General features: G+C 42.6%; 1 protein-coding gene across 2 annotated transcripts; it reads right to left on the bottom strand.

Moving 5' to 3' along the window:
• Positions 1-1,065: 1,065 nt before the first annotated feature.
• On the bottom strand, positions 1,066-6,158 carry LOC123037343. Of its 2 annotated transcripts, none has more exons than XM_044457463.1 (2): positions 4,600-6,158; positions 1,066-1,169 (listed from the first exon to the last, which is right to left on the bottom strand). In XM_044457463.1, the coding sequence occupies exons 1-2, from the start codon at positions 5,551-5,553 to the stop codon at positions 1,077-1,079; spliced, it is 1,047 nt and encodes a 348-aa protein (XP_044313398.1). In that variant the 5' UTR covers positions 5,554-6,158; the 3' UTR covers positions 1,066-1,076. The 2 variants fall into 2 exon arrangements, with proteins under 2 accessions (XP_044313398.1, XP_044313399.1); XM_044457464.1 differs by having other exon boundaries at positions 4,624-6,158.
• Between the last annotated feature and the right edge of the window lie 15,149 nt (positions 6,159-21,307).

Below are 21,307 nucleotides of genomic sequence, written 5' to 3'. Positions count from 1 at the left end.
GTTTACGATATGCGATTTGCATCGCGAAACGCAAAACCTCGCGCTTATTAATTTTTTTCGAACGTTTTCGACTGATTGGCTAATTGTTTTTCCGGAGCGTTAATAAAACACGTCTGCACGCAGCCGAATTGATTTTGTATCTGAGAGGGAGGTACTCATTGATCTCAAACAAGAAAGGAAAGCTAACTTCGGGCGGAGCTGAAGCTGATATACCCTTGCAGAATATTCTGCAAATTATATTCTCCAAAATTATTTATATGATGCATTCTTAATACTCATAAAAAATCCCAACTTCCTAGTAGGTCGTATTGATTGGCCAAAATAAAACCCATGGAAAATCCCAACTTCCTAACTGTTTAGAGGAGGCATTAATTTATGCCACCTTTTTTGCGAATGTTTAACGAATTTTAAACTATGCGGTGTGTGAACGGTGTTAAAAGAAAAAGCCGAGAGTATGGTTCGATTTCAAATATGTATGTTTTATTGCTGGAAGCGAGAGCGAACGAACTGCTTCGTACCAGCGATCAAAAGCGAATGCAAAAATGAGAGTGCGCAGGTCCGAGAGATCAGCGAGCGCAGTCGCTTATCTCGGCTTTACTCACCCACGCATGCAGATAGATAAATGAGAAGCTTTTGTTTACATTGTTGTTGTCAGTGATGCTGACCAAAATAGAAAACAATAAATGGTTTTGAAATGATTTTAAATTGATTTCTGCGGCTGCTCCCGACATGCTCCCCCGTTGGAAGAGTCATGCTTCCAAGTGAAGTGGTTTCAAGGGGCAGTACCGCCAGCTTCCTCATTGCCCGCTTGCATAGTCCAGAGTCGGTTCGGATGACTGCAACTCGTTCGACGCCATCCTCTCCGGAGATGGTGCTCTCGATCCTGCCGAGGCGCCACCGCAAAGGGGGTATGTTGTCCTCCTTGATGAGGACCATGCTTCCTGCCTGTATGTTGCTCACAGGAAGGCGCCATTTGGTCCGATCCTGCAGCAGCGAAAGGTAGTCGGCGCTCCATTTGCGCCAGAAGGTTTGCTGCATTTGGCATACACGCTGCCACCGGCTCAAGCGGTCGATGTTCAGATGGGTGACATCAGGCTCATACATTGCGGTGAATGTAGATCCAATGAGAAAGTGTGCAGGCGTAAGAACACTAATATCATCTGGGTTTTCTGAAATGGGACAGAGCGGCCGTGAGTTTAAAATTGCGGAAATTTCACAAACTAAAGTACGCAGTTCATGAAATGTGAGAATCGATTTTCCAACAACACGGATGAAATGATATTTTGCGGATTTGACCGCGGCCTCCCACAGGCCACCAAAGTGCGGGGAACGAGGTGGGATGAAATTCCACCGGATCTCCATCGACGTAAGGGAATTCCATAGTTCAATGTTTTGAGGATCGCTCAAAAACAGCTGCCGAAGCTCAACAAGCTCGTTTTTGGCTCCCACGAAGTTCGTTGCGTTGTCTGACCAAATCGTTTGAGGCTTTCCCCTCAGGCTTATAAAACGCTTCAGGGCTGCTATGAAAGATTGCGTTGAAAGGTCTTCGACAACTTCCAAGTGTGTAGCCTTGCTGACGAAGCAAACGAATATGGCTATGTAGCATTTCGTAGGGGGCCTGTTTCTGACCTCTGACTTCTTCATGGTTAGTGCCTTGCGATTTTCGGCGAAATGCACGCGCTGAATCCCTTTAATGAGTAGATGAGTACCACCTTTGATTTCCTCGACTGTAAGCTCTCCTTTATGCCGTACTCGATCCTTGCCGACCCTTTGAAGGAACCGATATATATATCCGAAGACTCTCTGCATTCTCCCAAACGAGTTTCCAAACTTGCAACTTTGCGAGATGTCTATTTCCTGCGACAGCACCAATGCGCTGCGTCGACGCTCAGGAAGTTCCTTGACAGGGGGTGCGTCATCGGGCCATGTAGAAGAATCAGTGAGTAAGAACTGCGGTCCTTCACTCCAAAGCTTTGATCCCACCAGCTCAATAGGGGTACATCCACGAGATAAGATATCTGCCGGATTCTGTCGTGACGGTACGTGCCTTCAAGTCATTCCCTTAGTTCTCTCCTGTATCTGCGAAATCCTGTTCGAAACGAAAATGTTAAAGTCCGAAGGAGGTTGACGGATCCAAGCCAAAACTATTGTCGAATCTGACCAACAATGAAAAGAGCAAGATCGAGGTGCAATTTGTGCCACTTGAGAGACAAGTTCGGACAGTAAAAGAGAGGCAGATAACTCCAACTTCGGAATCGTGAGTGTCTTCAAGGGTGCGACTCTTGACTTTGAGCAAAGTAGGTTCGAAGAAACTATGCCTTGGTTCTCTGATCGAACGTAAATGCAAGCTCCGTAAGCTGCCATGCTTGCATCGCAACATCCATGTATTTCGCACGATGAGTTATGCTGTAGAACAAAGCGTGGAAATTTCAAGCAAGCAACTGCGGCGATCTGCGGCATGTGCTCCAACCAAGCGGAATGTAAAGATTGCGGCAGAGACTCATCCCAGTCGAGTTTATCCTTCCATAAGACCTGCATGAAAATTTTAAGTTTGGTTATGATCGGTGCTATTAATCCAAGGGGATCGTAAAACCTAGCGATAGCCGACAGAATGCTGCGCTTAGTTGCGGGTTTTTCAGTCCATTCGTTTGAGAAGCTGAAAAGCAAGCTATCCGATAGCGTGTCCCAAGATAAACCTAACGCCTTTGTAACGTCAGTTCCGTCGTGGAACTTTAAAGTTTTCTCCCGATCCGAGTCATCCACTCCTTCTAGCGCCGCAGGTTCGTTGGAACACCATTTGCGAATTGGGAAATGTCCTCTTTCCAAGAGCGCCTTGATTTGTTGACGAATTTCAACGACCTCCTCAATGGTGTCTCCTCCTGCGATTAAATCATCGACGTAGAAATTTGTGCGTATGATTTTAGCTGCTACTGGAAACTCCGCTTCTTCATCGTAAGACAGCTGCTGCATTGCACGAATTGCCAAAAAAGCAGCAGGCTTCGTGCCATAGGTTACGGTGTCGAGCGAGTAAACTTGTACCTCATCTTCTGGCCGATCGCGCCACAAAATACATTGTAGAAACTGATGGGGATGTGTAACCCGAACGCAGCGATACATTTTGCAAATATCTCCACACAAAGCAACCTTGAAAAATCGAAAACGAAGCAGGGTAGTGAAGATTTTTGGTTGAATGGAAGGGCCAGCGTACAACAAATCGTTTAACGAATATCCCGAAGTGGACTTCGCGGAGCCGTCGAAAACAACTCGCAGTTTTGTCGTTGTACTTTCCAACTTTTGGACGCAGTGGTGGGGTAGGTAATATTGATGAGCTGCAGCATTTTTAGTTGCTAGAGACATGTGGCCAAGGTTTAGATACTCGTCTATAAAGGCTTTATATTGCGACTTCAGCTCCAAATTCCTAGCTAATTTGGCCTCGAGTGCTTTAAAACGAAGAAGCGCACGATCGAATGAATCTCCTAGAACATCGAAACTAGTTTTGGCAGGAAGTAGTACCGAATATTGGCCAGATTCAAGCCGAGTGTATTCCTGCTGAAATAGCTGCTCGCATAGAGCTTCCTCTTTCGAAATGGTTTTTGTAGAATCTGCGCAATTGTCGATTTCCCAAAATTTCTTTAGTATCTCAGAGATCGACTCCGACTCCGAATGAGTGCTGGGCTCTTGAGATATGGAAACTAAAGATGAGCGAACGGAAGATCCTACTGTCAGACACCCTGAGACGATCCAGCCAAGTCTGGTTTTCTGCAGAGTGGGTAAATTGCTGCCTAATCGAATTTGTCCAATACAAAGCAGCTCGAAGAATATGCTTGCTCCAATAAGCAAGTCGATGCGTTGACTTTTGTAGAAGAGCGGGTCGGCGAGCTCGAGATTTTCCGGTATTTTCCATTCAGACGCGTTAAGATCGAAATGCGGATGATAATCGGTTATTGACTGGGTGACAGCAGCTGAGAGCGAAGTGCTATACTTTGCGTTACTCGACTGAGCGAAAATATAAACCGATTTATCCGAAGCGAGCGAGGATTCACCGATTCCTGATATGGAGATGACTGACCGATGGACCTTGAGCTGAAGCTGATTGGCGAAACGAGAGGTGACGAAATTGATTTGAGAAGCCGAATCGAGCAGGGCTCTGCATGGCACGAACACGCCAGAGCGATTTTTTACGTAGACTATGGCGGTAGCAAGCAGCACGTATTCGGATCTAGTCGGCGATGAAGCTAAAGGCTGTATTTTGGACAGGGCTAGAGAGACGTGAGATGATCCTTGCGGAAGTATTTCTGGAGCAGGCTGGGGCAGGGTTGCAACGGGATTTGGTTCCAAGTGAAGAAGACTATGATGCTTCTGGCGGCAGTGTCTACAGTTGCCAGACTTGCATTGCTGTAGGCTGTGTCCCTTTCGTAGGCAGTTAAGGCAAAGATGTAGCCTTTTTGACTCTCTATACCGCTGATTGGGGTTCAATCCTAAGAATTGTGGACATTTTGTCAAATAATGTTCCCTAGACTCGCACAGGGTACATGCTGGCATAGTTGATGATGAAGCAATGAGGGTGCTACGACAAAATTTGCTAGCTACTTTTCCAACCTGTTTGCTAGGTGCTTGGTTTACCATAGCGTATTCCAAATTTTCCATCATGCGGCATCTAAGATCCAAAAACGATGAGAATTTATCCCAATTTGGCAGCTCCTTGGAAGGCAACCATTCTTCCCACCTCTCCTGGGTCTGAATGTCCAGTTTTGAAACGATGAGATGGATTAAAAGGCCGTCATAGATTTCCTTCGTAGAGGCCATAGTAGCCAGGTCGCGCAAATGAGAATTTGCCTTGTCGCTCAACTGCCGCAGGCTACTTGCGGATCCCTTCTCCACCCCTGGTAGCTTGAATAAAGACCGAACATGAGCCTGAAAGTGCAATAATTTATTATCAAATCTCGAGGTTAATAATTCCAAAGCCCTGTCGTAATTATTTTCCGTGGGCTCTAGAGAGCGAATTGCATCCAGCGCTATGCCGTCCAAACATGCACGAAGATGCTGAAATTTTTCCACCTTTGTTAGGTCTTCGTTCTTTCCCACTACCGTGTTGAACATGGCGAAGAAATCCGGCCAATCGATGTATGCTCCGCCAAATCGCGGAAGCTGAAATTCCGGTAGCCTGGTGGGCCGCGAGTTGCACTTGAAGGCGGCAGTGTGGCCACCGAGGATGCCATGCAGCTCAGTTGAATTTGCCAACGACTTTCTCTTTTCACTATTGAGATGGCGGCAGATCCTTCCTTTCGTCTCACAATATGCCGTGGTAAAGGTTAAGCGCGCATCCGACTCCAGCTCCTCGATCACAAGCCGTTCGAGGTTAAGTCGAGAGCTATCGAAATCAGAGTATATGCGCTCGATTAAATCCAACCGCACCTGCAACTGCTCCTCTGTTAGAAATAAATTTAGGGCAGCCAGCTGGCGTACCATAGAATTTGCCTTTGCCCGATAAAACTCCTCGCCGTCTGGAGCGTGAGGCGCGAGCTCAGGTTTTTTCGTATGTTTGGTTGACATTTTGAGTTTTTATTTAAAGTCTGTAGGGTATTCGAAAGTCACCGCACGAAATTTGCACTGCACCTGCACTTGGGCCAGCGAAAACCAAAGACCGAATTTGAGGGTAATGACGGAATCGAAAACAAAGGGCAACGACCTCTGCCTGGCGCGCGAAGTTGTATAACACTTGCCGTTATGCAAAAGGTTCAGACTGTACAGCAGCCGATTCTAACTGTACACTGTATGTATGTATGTCGGTATGTGCGAATACCGTGCGAAGCGATGCGAAAAGGTTTGTGTGTGTGTGTGGCCCTGCCGCGGCACGTGCAAGGGGCGCTTAGAATTATTAAAACGATATTTAATAATTGCTTCACTTTAACACAAGTTCACGATCACGTCGGTTTCACCAATGATTAGAGGAGGCATTAATTTATGCCACCTTTTTTGCGAATGTTTAACGAATTTTAAACTATGCGGTGTGTGAACGGTGTTAAAAGAAAAAGCCGAGAGTATGGTTCGATTTCAAATATGTATGTTTTATTGCTGGAAGCGAGAGCGAACGAACTGCTTCGTACCAGCGATCAAAAGCGAATGCAAAAATGAGAGTGCGCAGGTCCGAGAGATCAGCGAGCGCAGTCGCTTATCTCGGCTTATCTCACCCACGAATGCAGATAGATAAATGAGAAGCTTTTGTTTACATTGTTGTTGTCAGTGATGCTGACCAAAATAGAAAACAATAAATGGTTTTGAAATGATTTTAAATTGATTTCTGCGGCTGCTCCCGACACTAACTTTTCAAACACCAAAGTTATGGCATTTCCGATCAATCAGTTATATGGCGGTTATAGGATATAGTCGTACGATCCCGGCCGTTCCGACTTATATACTGCGTGCAAAGGTACGAACGGTGTGTGCAAAGTTTCAATTCGATATCTTTAGAACTGAGAGACTAGTTTGCGTAGAAACAGACAGACGGTTAAACGGACAGACGGACAGACAGACGGACATGCTTATATTAACTCAGGACGCGCTCTTGATCAAGAATATATAATATATACTCTATAGTGTCGGATATGTCTCCTTCACTGCGTTGCAAACCTTTGACTGAAAGTATAATACCCTCTGCAAGGGTATAAATAAGGCAAGCGAAGTTTGCTTTATTGCAAACAAATTAACATAAATATTGTGACGTAATCAGAACATAAAATATCGACCTTTGTGGTCCTATCAACTAGATTTTATCTTAAAATAAGCGAACAATACTCGATATTGGAAGCACACTTAAGCTGCAATTAGATCTCATCCACTTAGGCAAATACATAGTACAAGAAATCGTTTTTTTATATACATATGTAGGCATATCCTGCTTATGACACATTTCGATGTAAACAAAATCCAGCACCCAGAACCATTAAGATTTCTTTCCACAATTTGGTTTAGTCTTAAGCCGATCTAATAAAATATTAAAGGCCAGGATACGAATGAGTAGTAAAAGGTACCGCAAAATCAAAATTAATTAGAATTTAATGACATTTTTGCGTTGCCAGTTTTGGACATCACAAATATTCAGAAAATGTATGGCCCTTACATACAAATGCCTTATTGACACGGTCTACAATAACCATGATGCAAAATAATTTTTTTTTAATGCCTATTCAGAACAGAAAATGTAAAGTTTTTACATCAAATTAGCCAGTACTAATATAATCCAACTCCTAAGCAATTTTATTTAAAATTGTTAATGAAATGGAAATCCCTTACAAATAAAAACCAAAAGGGAGCAAACTTCGGCAAGCCGAAGACGGGCATGGCCAGATCGACTCGCCTGGTGATACTGTTCAAGAATATATACTTTAAAGGGTCGGAAATGAACCCTTCCCTGCATTAAACACTTTTGACTGAAAGTGTTGTAGATCAAGAGCAAAAATCTAAATTAAAATAATCATTAAATAAATGTAAAAATCTTAAATATCAAGAAGAGGGTCATTAAACATTCACAAACACAAATTTATTCCAATTTTCCTTTAAAACCCACCGCAAATGGTACTAAGATTCGGTACCCGAAGTTGCTTGGCCCGATGTGGCGCCGCTAGGAACTTCCGCTCTGTCTGATCAAAATAAAGTAGTGGCCCCAACACCTCATCCGGATTACCGGCCGATACAGGTAGTGCAGATATAAATTTTGGAGTACCAATAAAGGTCGCATGTGTTTTACCAAAAACGGTAACTTGTGCCCCAGCTAAATCATGAATTTGTTTCACGGCTCCTCCCAGACCTCTTATCAATGGATATTACGTCTTATAGCCATAACAAAATCCAAGTTGATGATTTGAAGGTCGAACAATTTAAATTTTCTTATGCTAGGAAAGTATCATCATTTAAGATTGGTATTCCTTGTGGTCATTTTGCATCTGTGTGTTTCGTCAGTTTCTGGCCGGAGGGCATATTTGTAAAAGAGTACGAAGCTAAGAGAAAAAAGAAAAGTTCAGGGGAAATGGAAAATACCATTAAAGAACCATCCCCAGCGCCCTCCAAACCCTCTTCTGCCCCAAAAACTAGCCTCCTCCTTTCTTCTTTCCTATCAGAATACAAGAGGCTTACTTAGTAAGCTGACTAAATTGTACTCGGATAGTTTTTCCTTCCCATATAATATTAAAAATAATTAAACCTGGTTAAGGTCGGATATTCTTAGCTCCAAATTTTTCCCGGACCATTTCCAAAAAACTGTCAGATCGAGATACATTAGTAGTAGTAGGTGATTTCAATATACCTAGAATGACATGGTCCCCAGACGAAAACTCCAATATTTTACTTCCTTTAGCGCAGCATGACTTTATTGATGGCTTGCTTGACATTGCGCTATCCCAAGTAAACCATTTTAAAAACTCCTTACGACGTTTACTGGACTTGTGTTTTGATTCAAATCCAGAAATCTTGTTTTTGGAAGGGAAATCGCGCAGCGAAATCAAAGAGCGCTTGGATGCTGTGTACGGTGACTCTTCTTCTTCGATGGCGACCGTCAAAAATTGGTTTAAAGAGTTTCAACGTGGTCGCACGTCGGTTTTTGAAAACGGCTACCACGGAGGATAACGTGGCAAAAATCCACGATCTCGTATTGGCAGACCGCCGATTGAAAATACGCGAGATAGCTGAGACAGTAGGCATGTCAAAAGACCGAGTGGATCATATCCTGCATAAAATTTTGGGCATGAGAAAGCTGTCATGACCACTTCAGAGCAGTGTTTGAACGCAATCCGAAGGAGTTTCTGCGTCGTTTCGTGACCATCGACGAAACATGGATCCACTGGTACACACCAGAGACCAAGGAACAGTCGAAACAGTGGACTTCACCCGGCGAACCTGCTCCGAAGAAGGCGAAGACTGTCCCATCGGCCGGAAAGGTGATGGCCACCGTTTTTTTGGGATTCACACACCTACATCGACTACCTAGAGAAGGGCAAAACGGTCACAGTGCTGTAATACGCCGAATTATTGGACCGATTCACAGCCGAATTGCAGAAAATATGCCTCCATTTGGCAAAAAGAAAAAAATGCTCTTCCATCATGACAACGCACGGGATCACAATTCCGCCCTCGCCAAGGCAAAATTGGTCGAATTGGGCAACCCCATCCACCATATTCTCCAGATTTGACCCCGTGTGACTTCTTTTTGTTTCCAAACTTGAATGAGGAGGTCGTCGCCGCCACAGAGGCCTATTTTGCAGACCTCGAGAAAACGTATTTTTCAGACAGCTTAAAGAAGTTGGAGCATCGCTGGGTCAAGTGTATCGAGCTCAAAGGAGATTATGTTGAGAAATTAATCGCCACTGTTCCAAAATTTTCGTTTTTCTTTTGGAGGCTAAGTACTTATCGGACCTACGAGGGTGGTCCAGGCTGCGTGCTTAGACACTGTGCAGAAACTCTGTGTAGAAACTTTGGAAATCTTTGGAAACAAGCAATTACAGAGGCATATCTAATTTATCCGCCATCCCAAAGCTTTTCGAAAACGTTATTACATCAATTATATCTCCATGTCAACATGGATTTATAAGGCGAAGATCTGCGGCGACAAACCTCTTGGAGCTAACGTCCTTTGTAATAAATGGCTTCAGAAGAAAACAGGAGACTGACGTAGCTTACACTGATTTCAGTAAAGCGTTTGATTCAAATTTATTTGTATTAATGTTAGACTTATTAGGGTTTCCCAGTGATCTTCTAACATGGATCTTAAGTTATTTTAGTGGTAGGACTCAACGAGTCCCCTTTAAAAACTCTAAATCTTATTTGATCCGAGTTACTTTAGGCATCCCACAAGGAAGCCATGTCCCACTTCTTTTTACATTATTTATAAACGATCTCCCTCTAGTTTTGACAAAACCGCGTGTCCTCATGTACTATAGTAGACAGCACCAGATGTACGGAAATAACCATCTAGCGTTGGCCAAATTTTGTCTCCTATTCATTTCTGGCCCCCTCACCACAGTTAACTTATCCATATAGAGCTTTTGAAAAGGTCGATCAGAAGTCATAGGCCTGCCCATAGGTGGTCTAAGAACTCGGTTTGGACTCTTTGTTGACTTACAAACGGAACAATCCGACACATAATTGCGAATTTGCGTCACCATTCCTGGCCAAAATAGATACCGTCTGATCTTACCGTCTCATCTTATTCATGCCGATATGCGCAGCGTCGGGTACGTTATGCGTTCGAGCTAAGACTGCGTCAACAAGGTTAATGGGAACCCAAAGTTTCCATGACTCCTCATCTTGCAAGAAATTTCCCCTGGCTGGTTCGGTCCTTTTGTAATCAAAATCGTCCAAGCCCTTGAGATCAGGAAGACGTGATTGGTTATTTTGAACTTGCTTCCTCAGTTCGTTATACTGTTCTGATTTAAACTCCTTCGAAGCCAGATCGATCACCGGTCCTCCATCATTTATCTCAGAAACTAACTCTTCTTCGCGACGCGACAATGCGTCAGCAACCACATTTTGAGATCCACTGTGATGCTTAATCGTAAATGAGAACCCCTGTAGTCGTATTGACCACCTCGCTAAGCGTCCTGACAGGACTTTCTGTCTCATCAACCATTGCAGCGCGGCATGGTCAGTAATAACACAAAAATCTTGTCCCTCGATGTATGCTCTGAATTTGCTAGTGCCCTTAATAACTGCTAAGCACTCTAATTCACTGACTGAGTAATTTCGCTGAGGCTTCGTTAGCTTCTCCGACATATACGCTATTGGCAGTTCGACCCCATCTTCGTTCTCTTGAGCTAAAACACAACCTACACCGTATAAACTCGCACACAAAGTAATACAAATGGCTTCCCGAAATCTGGTGTTCTTAAAATCGGTGATGATACAAGTTTGCATTTTAACTGGCTGAACGCCTTATCTGCTTTCTCAGTCCAAGTAAGGACATTGTTTTTCTTTAGCAGGTCTGTTAAAGGAACGGCGATCGTTGCATAGTTATCTACAAAACGCCTGTAGCAGCCCGCTAAATCTAATAATCTACGTAGCTGTTTGACAGTGGTTGGCGTCGGAAATTGCTAAGTCGCTCTAACATTGCCTGGGTCAACTTTAAGTTCACCATGTCCTATTATAAAACCTAGATACTTGATTTCAGTCATACAGAACTTCGACTTGGCTATGTTGATCGTCAGATTTGTATTGTGAAGGTGCATAGCAACTTCTTCTAAAAGTTCCATATGCGACTCGAAATTGTCAGATAAAATTAACAGGTCGTCTAAGTATACAAACACTCTAGTTCGCAACTTCGCGGGTATAACTACATCCATTAGTCTACACAAGGTTGAGCTGCTTTACATAGACTAACAGGCATCGAGACCAGTGATGAAGCGTGCAGGAGGTAATCGACTTTGTAACCCATCTATATGAGGTAGTGGATAAGCGCCTTTTACAGTTAGTTTATTTACCTCTCTGGAATCGAGACATAAGCGCACCTTTGTTCCTTTCTTAACAAGAACACAGTTGCTGCTCCATTGGCTTTTAGACTCTTCGATCACGCCTAACGCTAGCATATTTTGCAACTCATAAAACATCAGATTTTCTTTGGCTGGTGAGATTGGCCAGTGCCGTTGCTTAACTGGTTTTGCGTTAGCAACATCGATACAATGTTCCATTAAATTGTTCGTGATTAACTTGTGTTTAGTAAACAAAAAGTTTTTATCATAATTTAATTCGGTGCTGGTTTGTTGTTATTGTGTTCCATTGCCCCTCTTTTCAGTCTTTCTCTTCGTCGTTGAGCGCTGTTGGAACGGCACGCACTCCAACGGTCATATCTCTCAGAGGTGTTTTATACCGGAGTTAATCGGTTATTAATCCCGCTCTCTCTCTCTTTTCGTTTCTATATCGTTTTGTGGTGCCTAACATCAAAGTTATTCGGTGTTTCGCTCCCGCTCTGTCGCTCTGCTTGATCTCTCATTAAAAAGTTCTTGAGCGCTCTCGATTTTTTTGTCCGCTATAGTGCACAGTGGTCCGCGGTCAGCGAAAATGGCTTTCTGTTCATTAAAAAATTGCAAGAAAGTTATCTCGGCTGGACAGCAAAGTATTCCCTGCCATACATGTGATAAAATTTATCACGCAAAGTGTCTTGGCTATTCTGGCCTGGTCCGTGATGCCATCGATAGGAGGAGTGGCCTACGCTACTACTGCGATGAATGCATTGTATACGAGAACCAGGCAATAACTATTAGGCGGCTCACAAAAAGCAGTGTTACGGAATTAATCCGGAACTGCCGTAAAAATACGGACCTGCTCGTGGCGCTTGAATCCCCAAAGCGCAAAAAAGTCGCGGTCGGTGGGCATTCTATAGCAGGTGCTGTGCAACCTGCTCCCGCGATTCGACTCCAGCTCAGCTGCCAATCTTAGGCGCCACTCAAATGGTACTAAGACCGGGGGCAAAAAGTGATTCGGTATCCGAAGTTGCTGGAATCGATGTGGCTCCGCTAGTTACTTCCGCTCTGTCCGATCAAAATAAAGTAGTGGCCCCAACACCTCATGTAGACTTAACGTCCCGATTACCGGCCGATACTGGTAGTACAGATACAAATTCTGTACTACCAAAAAGGGTTGCATGTGTTGTACCAAAAACGGTTACTTGTGTTCGGGTGCCCCAGCTAAAACATGTATTTATTTCACGGCTCGCCCCAGACCTCTCATCACTGGATATTACGGCTTATATCCGTAACAAAATCCAAGTTGATGATTTGAAGGTCGAACAATTTAAATTTTCTTATGCTAGGAAAGTATCATCATTTAAGATTGGTATTCCTTGTGCTCTTTTTGCATCTGTGTGTTCCACCAGTTTCTGGCCCGAGGGCATATTTGTAAAAGAGTACGAAGCTAAGAGAAAAAAAAATAGTTCAGGGGAAATGGAAAATACCATTAAAGAACCATCCCCAGCGCCCTCCACATCCTCTTCTGTCCCAAAAAACTAGCCTCCTCTTTTCTTCTTTGCTATCAGAATACAAGAGGCTTACTTAGTAAGCTGACTAAATTGTATTCGGATAGTTTTTCTTTCCCATATAATATTATGGTATGTACAGAGACCTGGTTAAGGCCGGATATTCTTAGCTCCGAAATTCTCCCGGGTAAGTACACAATTTATAGGCTTGATCGTCAGTCCAGACGGGGAGGTTGAGTCCTGATTGCTGTCGACTCCACCTTTTCGTCTGAATTACTAACTTTCGAAGAATTTTATGACATCGAATTCTTAGGTATAAAATTATCGTTTCCTGGTAGTTTTGTATATTTTACTGGTTCATATATCCCACCATCATCTGAGTTCCCTATTTACGCAAATCACCTTTCCGTTATTCAGTCCATTTCCAAAAAACTGTCAGATCGAGATCAGTTAATAGTATTGGGTGATTTTAATATACCTAGTGCGACATGGTCCCCTGACGAAAACTCTAACATTTTACTTCCTTTAGCGCAGCATGACTTTATTGACGGCTTGCTTGACATTGCGCTATCCCAAGTGAACCATGTTAAGAACTCCTTAGGACGTTTACTGGACTTGTGTTTTGTTTCAAATTCAGAAGGCGTTTGCCTATCAAGAACGTAGCCACTTACACAACCGGAAGATCCTTATCATCCAACTCTAGAGCTGACTGTAGACGCAAGAACAGAGCTGAATAAAAAATCCGAAAAGTCGGTTAAACGAATCCGCTGCTTTCGTAAGGCAAACTTTGATCTTTTAAATACTTTTATATCCGGCTATGACTGGTCCGAATTTTATTCATGCACTAACGTGGCTAAGGCCGTTAATATCTTTTATAATGCATTGAATTCCTTCTTTTATCTGTGTGTTCCGTTATACTATACGTCAATTTCAAATAAACCTCCGTGGTTTAATAAAGAGTTGTCCCACCTAAAATATATTAAGTCCAGACTTTTCAATAAATTTAAAATGTGCGGTTCACAATCTGCCTTCTCTCGGTACCTAAGGGCTCGGTCAAATTTTATCGTGCTTAACGCCCGGTGTTATAAAAGCTATTTGACTCGTTGTAGGGTCCAATTTTCACAAGATCCAAAACAGTTTTATAATTTTGTTAACACTAAGCGTAAATCAGCCTGTTACCCTGCATCACTATCATTCGAAAACTCTACGGCAAATTCTGATCAGGCAATTGCCGATCTATTTGCCCAGTTTTTCCAGACAACATATTCTGTTTCATCCCGTCCAAATCCGTCTTATTCAAATGCCATACCCAAGTCGAACTTGATTTTTTGTCCGAGGTTAAGCGAAAGCTCCCTTCTTTTGGATCTTCATAAAGTTAAGCCTATCTATTCACCGGGTCCGGACGGAGTTCCAGGCTGCGTGCTGAGGTACTGTGCTGAAACTCTATGTAGACCTCTGTACAAATTGCTTACCTTGTCTTTAAAAACATCTCATTTCCCACGTATTTGGAAGGAGTCATTTGTCATTCCCCTTCATAAGAAAGGAAATAAATGCAATACAAGTAATTACAGAGGCATATCCAAATTATCCGCCATCCCAAAGCTTTTCGAAAACACTATTACACCCCATTTGCAACATCTTTGTAGATCAATTTTATCTCCATGTCAACATGGATTTATAAGGCGAAGATCTACGACGACAAACCTCATGGAGCTAACGTCTTTTGTAATAAATGGCTTTAGAAAGAACATGCAGACTGACGTAGTTTACACTGATTTTAGTAAAGCGTTTGACTCAGTAAATCACTTGCTTCTTGTTTTAAAGCTAGACTTATCAGGGTTTCCATGTGATCTTCTAACATGGATCTCAAGTTATCTGAGTGGTAGGACTCAACGAGTCCTCTTTAAAAACTCGATCTCTGATTTGATCCGAGTTACTTCAGGCGTCCCACAAGGAAGCCACCTGGGCCCACTTCTTTTTACTTTATTTATAAACGATCTCCCTCTAGTCTTGACAAAGTCGCGTGTCCTTATGTACGCAGATGACGTTAAACATGGTGTTGTGAAAATCTTTTGTATTTAAATAGCGCTAAGTGCAAAGTAATGACATTTTTTCGGGTGAACCCACAATATGCAATGTAAACGCTGGGTGGTTGCGCGTTGTCTAGAATTACGCATGTTGATGACCTTGGCGTCCTCCTTGACCCTAAACTTAAGTTTTGTGAAAATATTACTACTATGGTGAATAAAGCCAGGGGAGTACTTGGATTTATTAAAAGGTGGTCAAAGGAATTCGATGATCCCCATGTTACAAAGACTCTGTTCATTTCACTAGTCCGTCCAATCCTGGAGTACGGTTCTGCAGTTTGGAGTCCTGAGTATGGTGTACATATAGACCGGATAGAGTCTGTGCAAAAGAACTTTTTATTATTTGCTCTACGGGGCCTTAACTGGATTGCAAACCTTATTTTACCATCCTACTCTAGTAGACTTCTCCTAATTAATCTACCATCCTTAGTAAACCGTAGAACGATGCTTGGCACAACTTTTATCTATAAACTTATTCACGGGGATGTGGAGAGTCCCGAGTTACTGGGTCGCATAAGCTTCTCCGTGCCTAATAGAATTACCAGGAACTATGTTCCTCTTACATTAAATATTTGTAGATCTAACTTTGATATGCATGAACCGTTTAGAGTACTGTGTAACGACTATAATAGACTATACCACATTATTTCCACTACCGACTCTTTGCCAAGCCTAAAATCATTAATTTTATCTTACTTAGCACAAAATTAGTATTAGTATTAGTCTCTAATCTTGTCTGTCCGCTTCTACATTGTGCTTTTAACTTCTCGCGATCTCGTTTTTACGCCTATTAGGCTCCGCGCGTAACAAGCACTGCTTGGTGTCGTAAGGGCCACTTGTTTGCGCTGATCATAGTGCATCAACGTCCGAATAAAACAAAATGAGTTCGACCAAGTCCATCCTTTTCGTAAGACGGTAACTTGGCAATAACTGCATCTAGTTTTTCTTTCTATCCTACTGACAGTAAATGCACGTTTGGGTGCACGGTGTCGTCTTCTCGGCCTACGTCTAACTCTAAGACTACTTGTTTGTCATCGACTATTTTACTGAGTAAGCCGAAGTCGCGCCAGAAATCCATCCCAAGATATACATCTTGTTTGAGGTCTGGGATTATAAAAAACTCAACCGGCTTCGTAAATTCACGGTAGCTGATTTCACACTCAAACTTTCCTTCAACTGAACATTCGGCGTTGTTTGAGGTTCAAATTCTGACGGAACACTTGCTTACTTTTGGATGCTGCCCTAATTCTTTAGCAGCTGCGCCCCCTATGCAACTTATGGACGCACCTGTGTTTATATGTTTATATCAGTATAAAATCGACGGTCAGAGTTCATAAAAATTGCGGAAATCAGCTTCTTTCGGTTTCATTTAACCTTCTTCCAGAATCTACGCATCCGAATCGTTGAACGTCTGTTTTTCTTAATAAAATAACAAGAGCTAACGCCTCCAAAGATTCGTTTCCTTGCAGCTGCATACTTCGATGCTCTAACATGATACGGTTGTGGGTGATCAGTGATAATCGGTAATGCTTCGTCAGGTAGTTTATAAGATATATCTGGATTTACTTCCACATATGGTTCGGTCTGGGTACCACTATCGGATTTTATTGCCTCGGATGCGACGCGTGGTTTTTGACCGGCGCATCCATCAGATAGTTTTCCGAAGTGTTTCACTTTTGGCATTTGGGCTTGTAGGTGTTCTTCTTCCCACATCCATAGCAAAAGATAGTGCGAACTTCGAGACAATGATCAAAACGTATCCAAGCTGATCACAATTCCAACACTTAAATTGCCTGCGTATCGCGGCTATTTCAGCCGTTTCGCTGTCTCCACGATCCGATTTTATCTGAGAGACAAACGAGCGTGACTGAAGGCTATCCTTTACTAGTTGAGCTTTCACTTGCTTGCAAAACTGCTCGTGAGTCCTGATTTTCTTTCTAAGACTGGCTTAAGTATTTATGCGTAAATGCATAAGTTCATACTGAAGAGATGGCTTTGAATGTCGTATGGGAAGTCTAACTAACGATTCTTCTGAGATTGGATTACCCAAGCGAGCAACAAGCTTTTCCACTTGAAATTGGTATTCCTCAAATGGTTCTTTATCTGCCTGACGCCTGCTGTTTATGGATTCCCAAATATCCATATCAGTATCACTCTTTAAACTTATTTCGAAACTCTCTACAAAATTCTACCCAATTAAATTGACGATACATTTGGTGAAATCTCCAGTACCATTCACTAGCCTTGCCGACAAAAAAATAAATGAAAGTTATCACAAAGTTGACAATCTCCATTTAAATTCTGTCGAGCCAATGCTTGTACTCGATAAAGAAATTCCTCAGCCTGTAAACCGTCCTTGGATCCATCAAACTTGATGTGCCAGCTTTGAATAAAATTCGGCACCTTATCTGGCTGTGTCGAAGAAAGCGGTCTATCGACGCGCTGAGTATTTCGACGAATGTCCTGATACACAGTTCCTGCAGAATGAGTTTCTGCTGGTCCCTGATTCTCGGTCATTCTCCAATTTGGAGTTTGAACTGAACTACCAATTTGTAGGCTTTCTATCTGCGACCTAATTAGCTTAGACAGTTCTTGTCTAAGGCTTTGCTGCTGCGCTTGTATTGCCGTACGAATTTTGACGGGCCGAGCGTGTGTGATTTGCGCGATTGGGATTTACAAAATGACTCTACCAACATTCACGAACTCAAATTTAGATCGTCCAATCAAGTTCCTAATATATACAAGTTAAGTCCTCCCAAGGACTCCTGTCCTCGTGAGGACTGACTTATACCTAGTCATTAGAATAATGTTCCTTAATCGTCAGTCCCTTCCAAGTATGTGGCCAATTCCCTTCCAGATGAGTGAGAAGTCCAGAGTGTCTTTTGTATTACGTTATAAAGTTTATGTGGTTTTATACAATATTCCAATATGCTAGCTAGCCGGTCCAATTTGTTCTGCCCTTCCAAAGCGCTGCTCCATTACCGCCAAGCCTCGGTAAGTGCCCGTCCCAGCGTCGACGTCGGCGTCAGCGTCAGCGGCCGGCTGGAGTAAGCGTCAGTGACCGGCCGAAGTATTGCAGACCTTGCAGTTCTCACCGGCCTCCAATTGCACCGTGAGCGGTCAGCGTTCCCGTGGATGTTGCTGTGCTGAGTTGGCACGGGGCGCGGGGGAAGCGGTGTGTCGGTGCCTGGCCGGCGTATGTCGCAATGCTGAGGTGGCACGGGGAGCGGGAGCGGTAGAGTCGGGCGGTTACCCCTATACTGTTAACTCTTCCCCCTTCGAATCAGCAACTTTTCGCGGGGGCCGCACTGATGGTGTGCGCCTCCAGTTCGACGATGCTTCGATGCGTTGGGATGCCTTGGTAAAGGTTATTTTTTTCAGCAAGGCCACAATGAGGATAACCTCTGTTTCTTATTCTATATTCTGATGGACGTTGATGCACTACGAGCAGTACAAACAAGTGGCCCAACGACACCAAGCACGTGCTTGTTACGCGCGGGCCCTATTATCAATTTGGGCAAAAATGCGAGTTCGCGAGGAAAATACATAAATTAAATAGAGACAAGACACAAGTAAAAATAAAAGGCACAATTAAGAGAAACGCAAATGAGTTAAAATATTAGTTTTTAATAACGGGATAGAAGTGGAAATGCAAATTAGATGATAAAGGTTGTTATAAGTATTACATAGAACGCGAAAGGGCTCGTGCAGACAAAAATTTGATGAACATCGTGGCAAATTTAGAGGGATATAATTTCGTGTTAGTCTAACAGGAACATTGAAAGTTAGGCGGTTTACAAGTTCTGCAAAATCAATATCACCTCTTATAAGATTATGCATAAAAATAGTACCAAGCATTTTTCTACGATTTACAAGTGTAGGTAAATTAAGCAACAGTAATCTACTCTGGTAGGAAGGTAGCCTTACGTTTTGATCCCAGTTCAAACTACGAAGGGCAAAAAGAAGAAATTTTTTTGTACCGACTCAATACGGTCAATGTGCACTTGATATTGTGGACTCCAAACCGACGAACAATATTCCAAAATAGGACGGACAAGGGAGGTAAATAATAATTTGGTCGTATAAGGGTCATCAAATTCTTTTGACCAACGCTTTATAAAGCCAAGAACACTCATGGCTTTATTAACAGTGGACATTATGTGGCAGTCAAATTTAAGTTTAGGGTCAAGAAGAACACCTAAATCGTTAACTGAATATATACGGTCGAGTGACGTATTTTCAAGAAAATAACTAATAAACGTAGGAGTACCCCTATAAAAAGTCATGACGTTGCATTTAAGGTAGTTCAACTTTAAAAGGTTGTACTCACACCATTCATGAAAACAATCAATATCTGACTGTAAGTTAAATCCCGACGCTATATCATTATATGATAAACAAAGCTTAACATCATCAGCATACATTAGAACACGAGAATGTGTTATGATAGAGGGAAGATCGTTGATAAACAAAGTAAACAGCAAAGGGCCCAGATGACTTCCCTGAGGGACTCCAGATGTCACGTAGATCAATTTTGAAACAGAATTCTTGAATATAACCCTCATAGTCCTGCCATACAAGTAACTTGAAATCCAAGTTAATAGATTACCAGGAAACCCAAGCAGATCTAATTTGAATAAGAGAAGAGAGTGGTTGACGGAGTCAAAGGCCTTACTAAAATCTGTATATATAACGTCAGTCTGCATTTTTTTCTGAAATCCATTTATTACAATAGATGACAATTCAAGAAGGTTGGTGGTGGTCGATCTTCGCTTAACAAAACCATGCTGACACGGTGATATAAGCGAGGAACATAAATGTTGCAAATGAGAAGTGATAATACGTTCAAATGCTTTAGGAATTGCCGACAATTTGGAAATACCTCTATAATTCTTGGCATCAGCCTTCGCAACCTTTTTTATGAAGTGGAATAATAAAAGAGTCCTTCCAGATAGTAGGAAAAACCGTCGTCGACCAACTCTACAATCTCCTGATCGCTTTTCAGGTGGTCGCAGAGAGCGTGTCCTCCTTTTAGGAGCCTGGGAATACAGCTGGCCTCGTCCAGTTTCCTTAAGTTTTTTTCCTGGCACACAGTCGTATTTCCGATGGAGAGACAATTTCCCAATACTGCGTAGGTTTCCTGGAAGTCCATCGCCAGCTTGTTGTATTCCAGCACCACTTGTTTGCCCTCCGTAATCGTGGGGTAAAGAAGCATCAACTTGTATTTGGTGTCCACGACTTTGGATTACGTTGTCCTGAGACTGGAGGATGGTATTCCAATCCGATGCGTCGGGTGATCCGGCAACCCATTTCCAGGCTGACCCTAGCCAGTCTATGGACCGAGGCGCGCGGTGTGCCGACGTCATTCTTGTGATGCCATCGGTAGCAGTTTCCAGGTAGTGGCATATCAGCGCTGCGACTCTGGTGTCGGTGACCACTGATGTTTCTTCGGTGGTCTTGTCAATTGTATTTTGTATTCGTTTTAGGTCAATAATGTGGGCGAGTTTGAATACTCCATTAACGCGCCATACCACACACTGCTGAAGTGGGACTACCGGCGTATCATATTTGAAGGTGTGAAGAGCAGTTGCGACTTGGATGATCGCCATACTTGGGAGAGAGACGTTACCCAATTATGTTTATTTAATATTTAATCTTAGTGCAGTATTTCGTGTTTCTCTTAATTGTTGTTAATTAATTATATTACTATACTATTTTTATTTATTTTTTTTTTTGTACTTTCTTTATACTCATTGTATGTAATCTAAATGTAGTACATTTCCCTTTTCTTTTTAAAATTTTTTTGTTTTTATATTTTCTTATAGGAAAAATAGTTTTTTTTTCTTTTGGTTTTGTTAATAATTTTTACTCGATAAAGAAATTCCTCAGCCTGTAAACCGTCCTTGGATCCATCAAACTTGATGTGCCAGCTTTGAATAAAATTCGGCACCTTATCTGGCTGTGTCGAAGAAAGCGGTCTATCGACGCGCTGAGTATTTCGACGAATGTCCTGATACACAGTTCCTGCAGAATGAGTTTCTGCTGGTCCCTGATTCTCGGTCATTCTCCAATTTGGAGTTTGAACTGAACTACCAATTTGTAGGCTTTCTATCTGCGACCTAATTAGCTTAGACAGTTCTTGTCTAAGGCTTTGCTGCTGCGCTTGTATTGCCGTACGAATTTTGACGGGCCGAGCGTGTGTGATTTGCGCGATTGGGATTTACAAAATGACTCTACCAACATTCACGAACTCAAATTTAGA

The sequence above is a fragment of the Drosophila rhopaloa genome, unplaced genomic scaffold (genome assembly GCF_018152115.1).
Source record: "Drosophila rhopaloa isolate 14029-0021.01 unplaced genomic scaffold, ASM1815211v1 contig_158, whole genome shotgun sequence".
In the NCBI taxonomy this organism is placed as follows: domain Eukaryota; kingdom Metazoa; phylum Arthropoda; class Insecta; order Diptera; family Drosophilidae; genus Drosophila; species Drosophila rhopaloa.
This window is presented reverse-complemented; position numbering and strand designations above follow the sequence as displayed.

Excerpts from the sequence above, each read along its gene's own strand:
- LOC123037343 (XM_044457463.1), bottom strand. The coding sequence starts at position 5,553 with ATGTCAACCAAACATACGAAAAAACCTGAGCTCGCGCCTCACGCTCCA. Across the intron at positions 1,170-4,599 it reads ACCAAGCACCTAGCAAACAG|AAAACCCAGATGATATTAGT; the intron begins GTTGGAAAAGTA and ends GTCCCATTTCAG.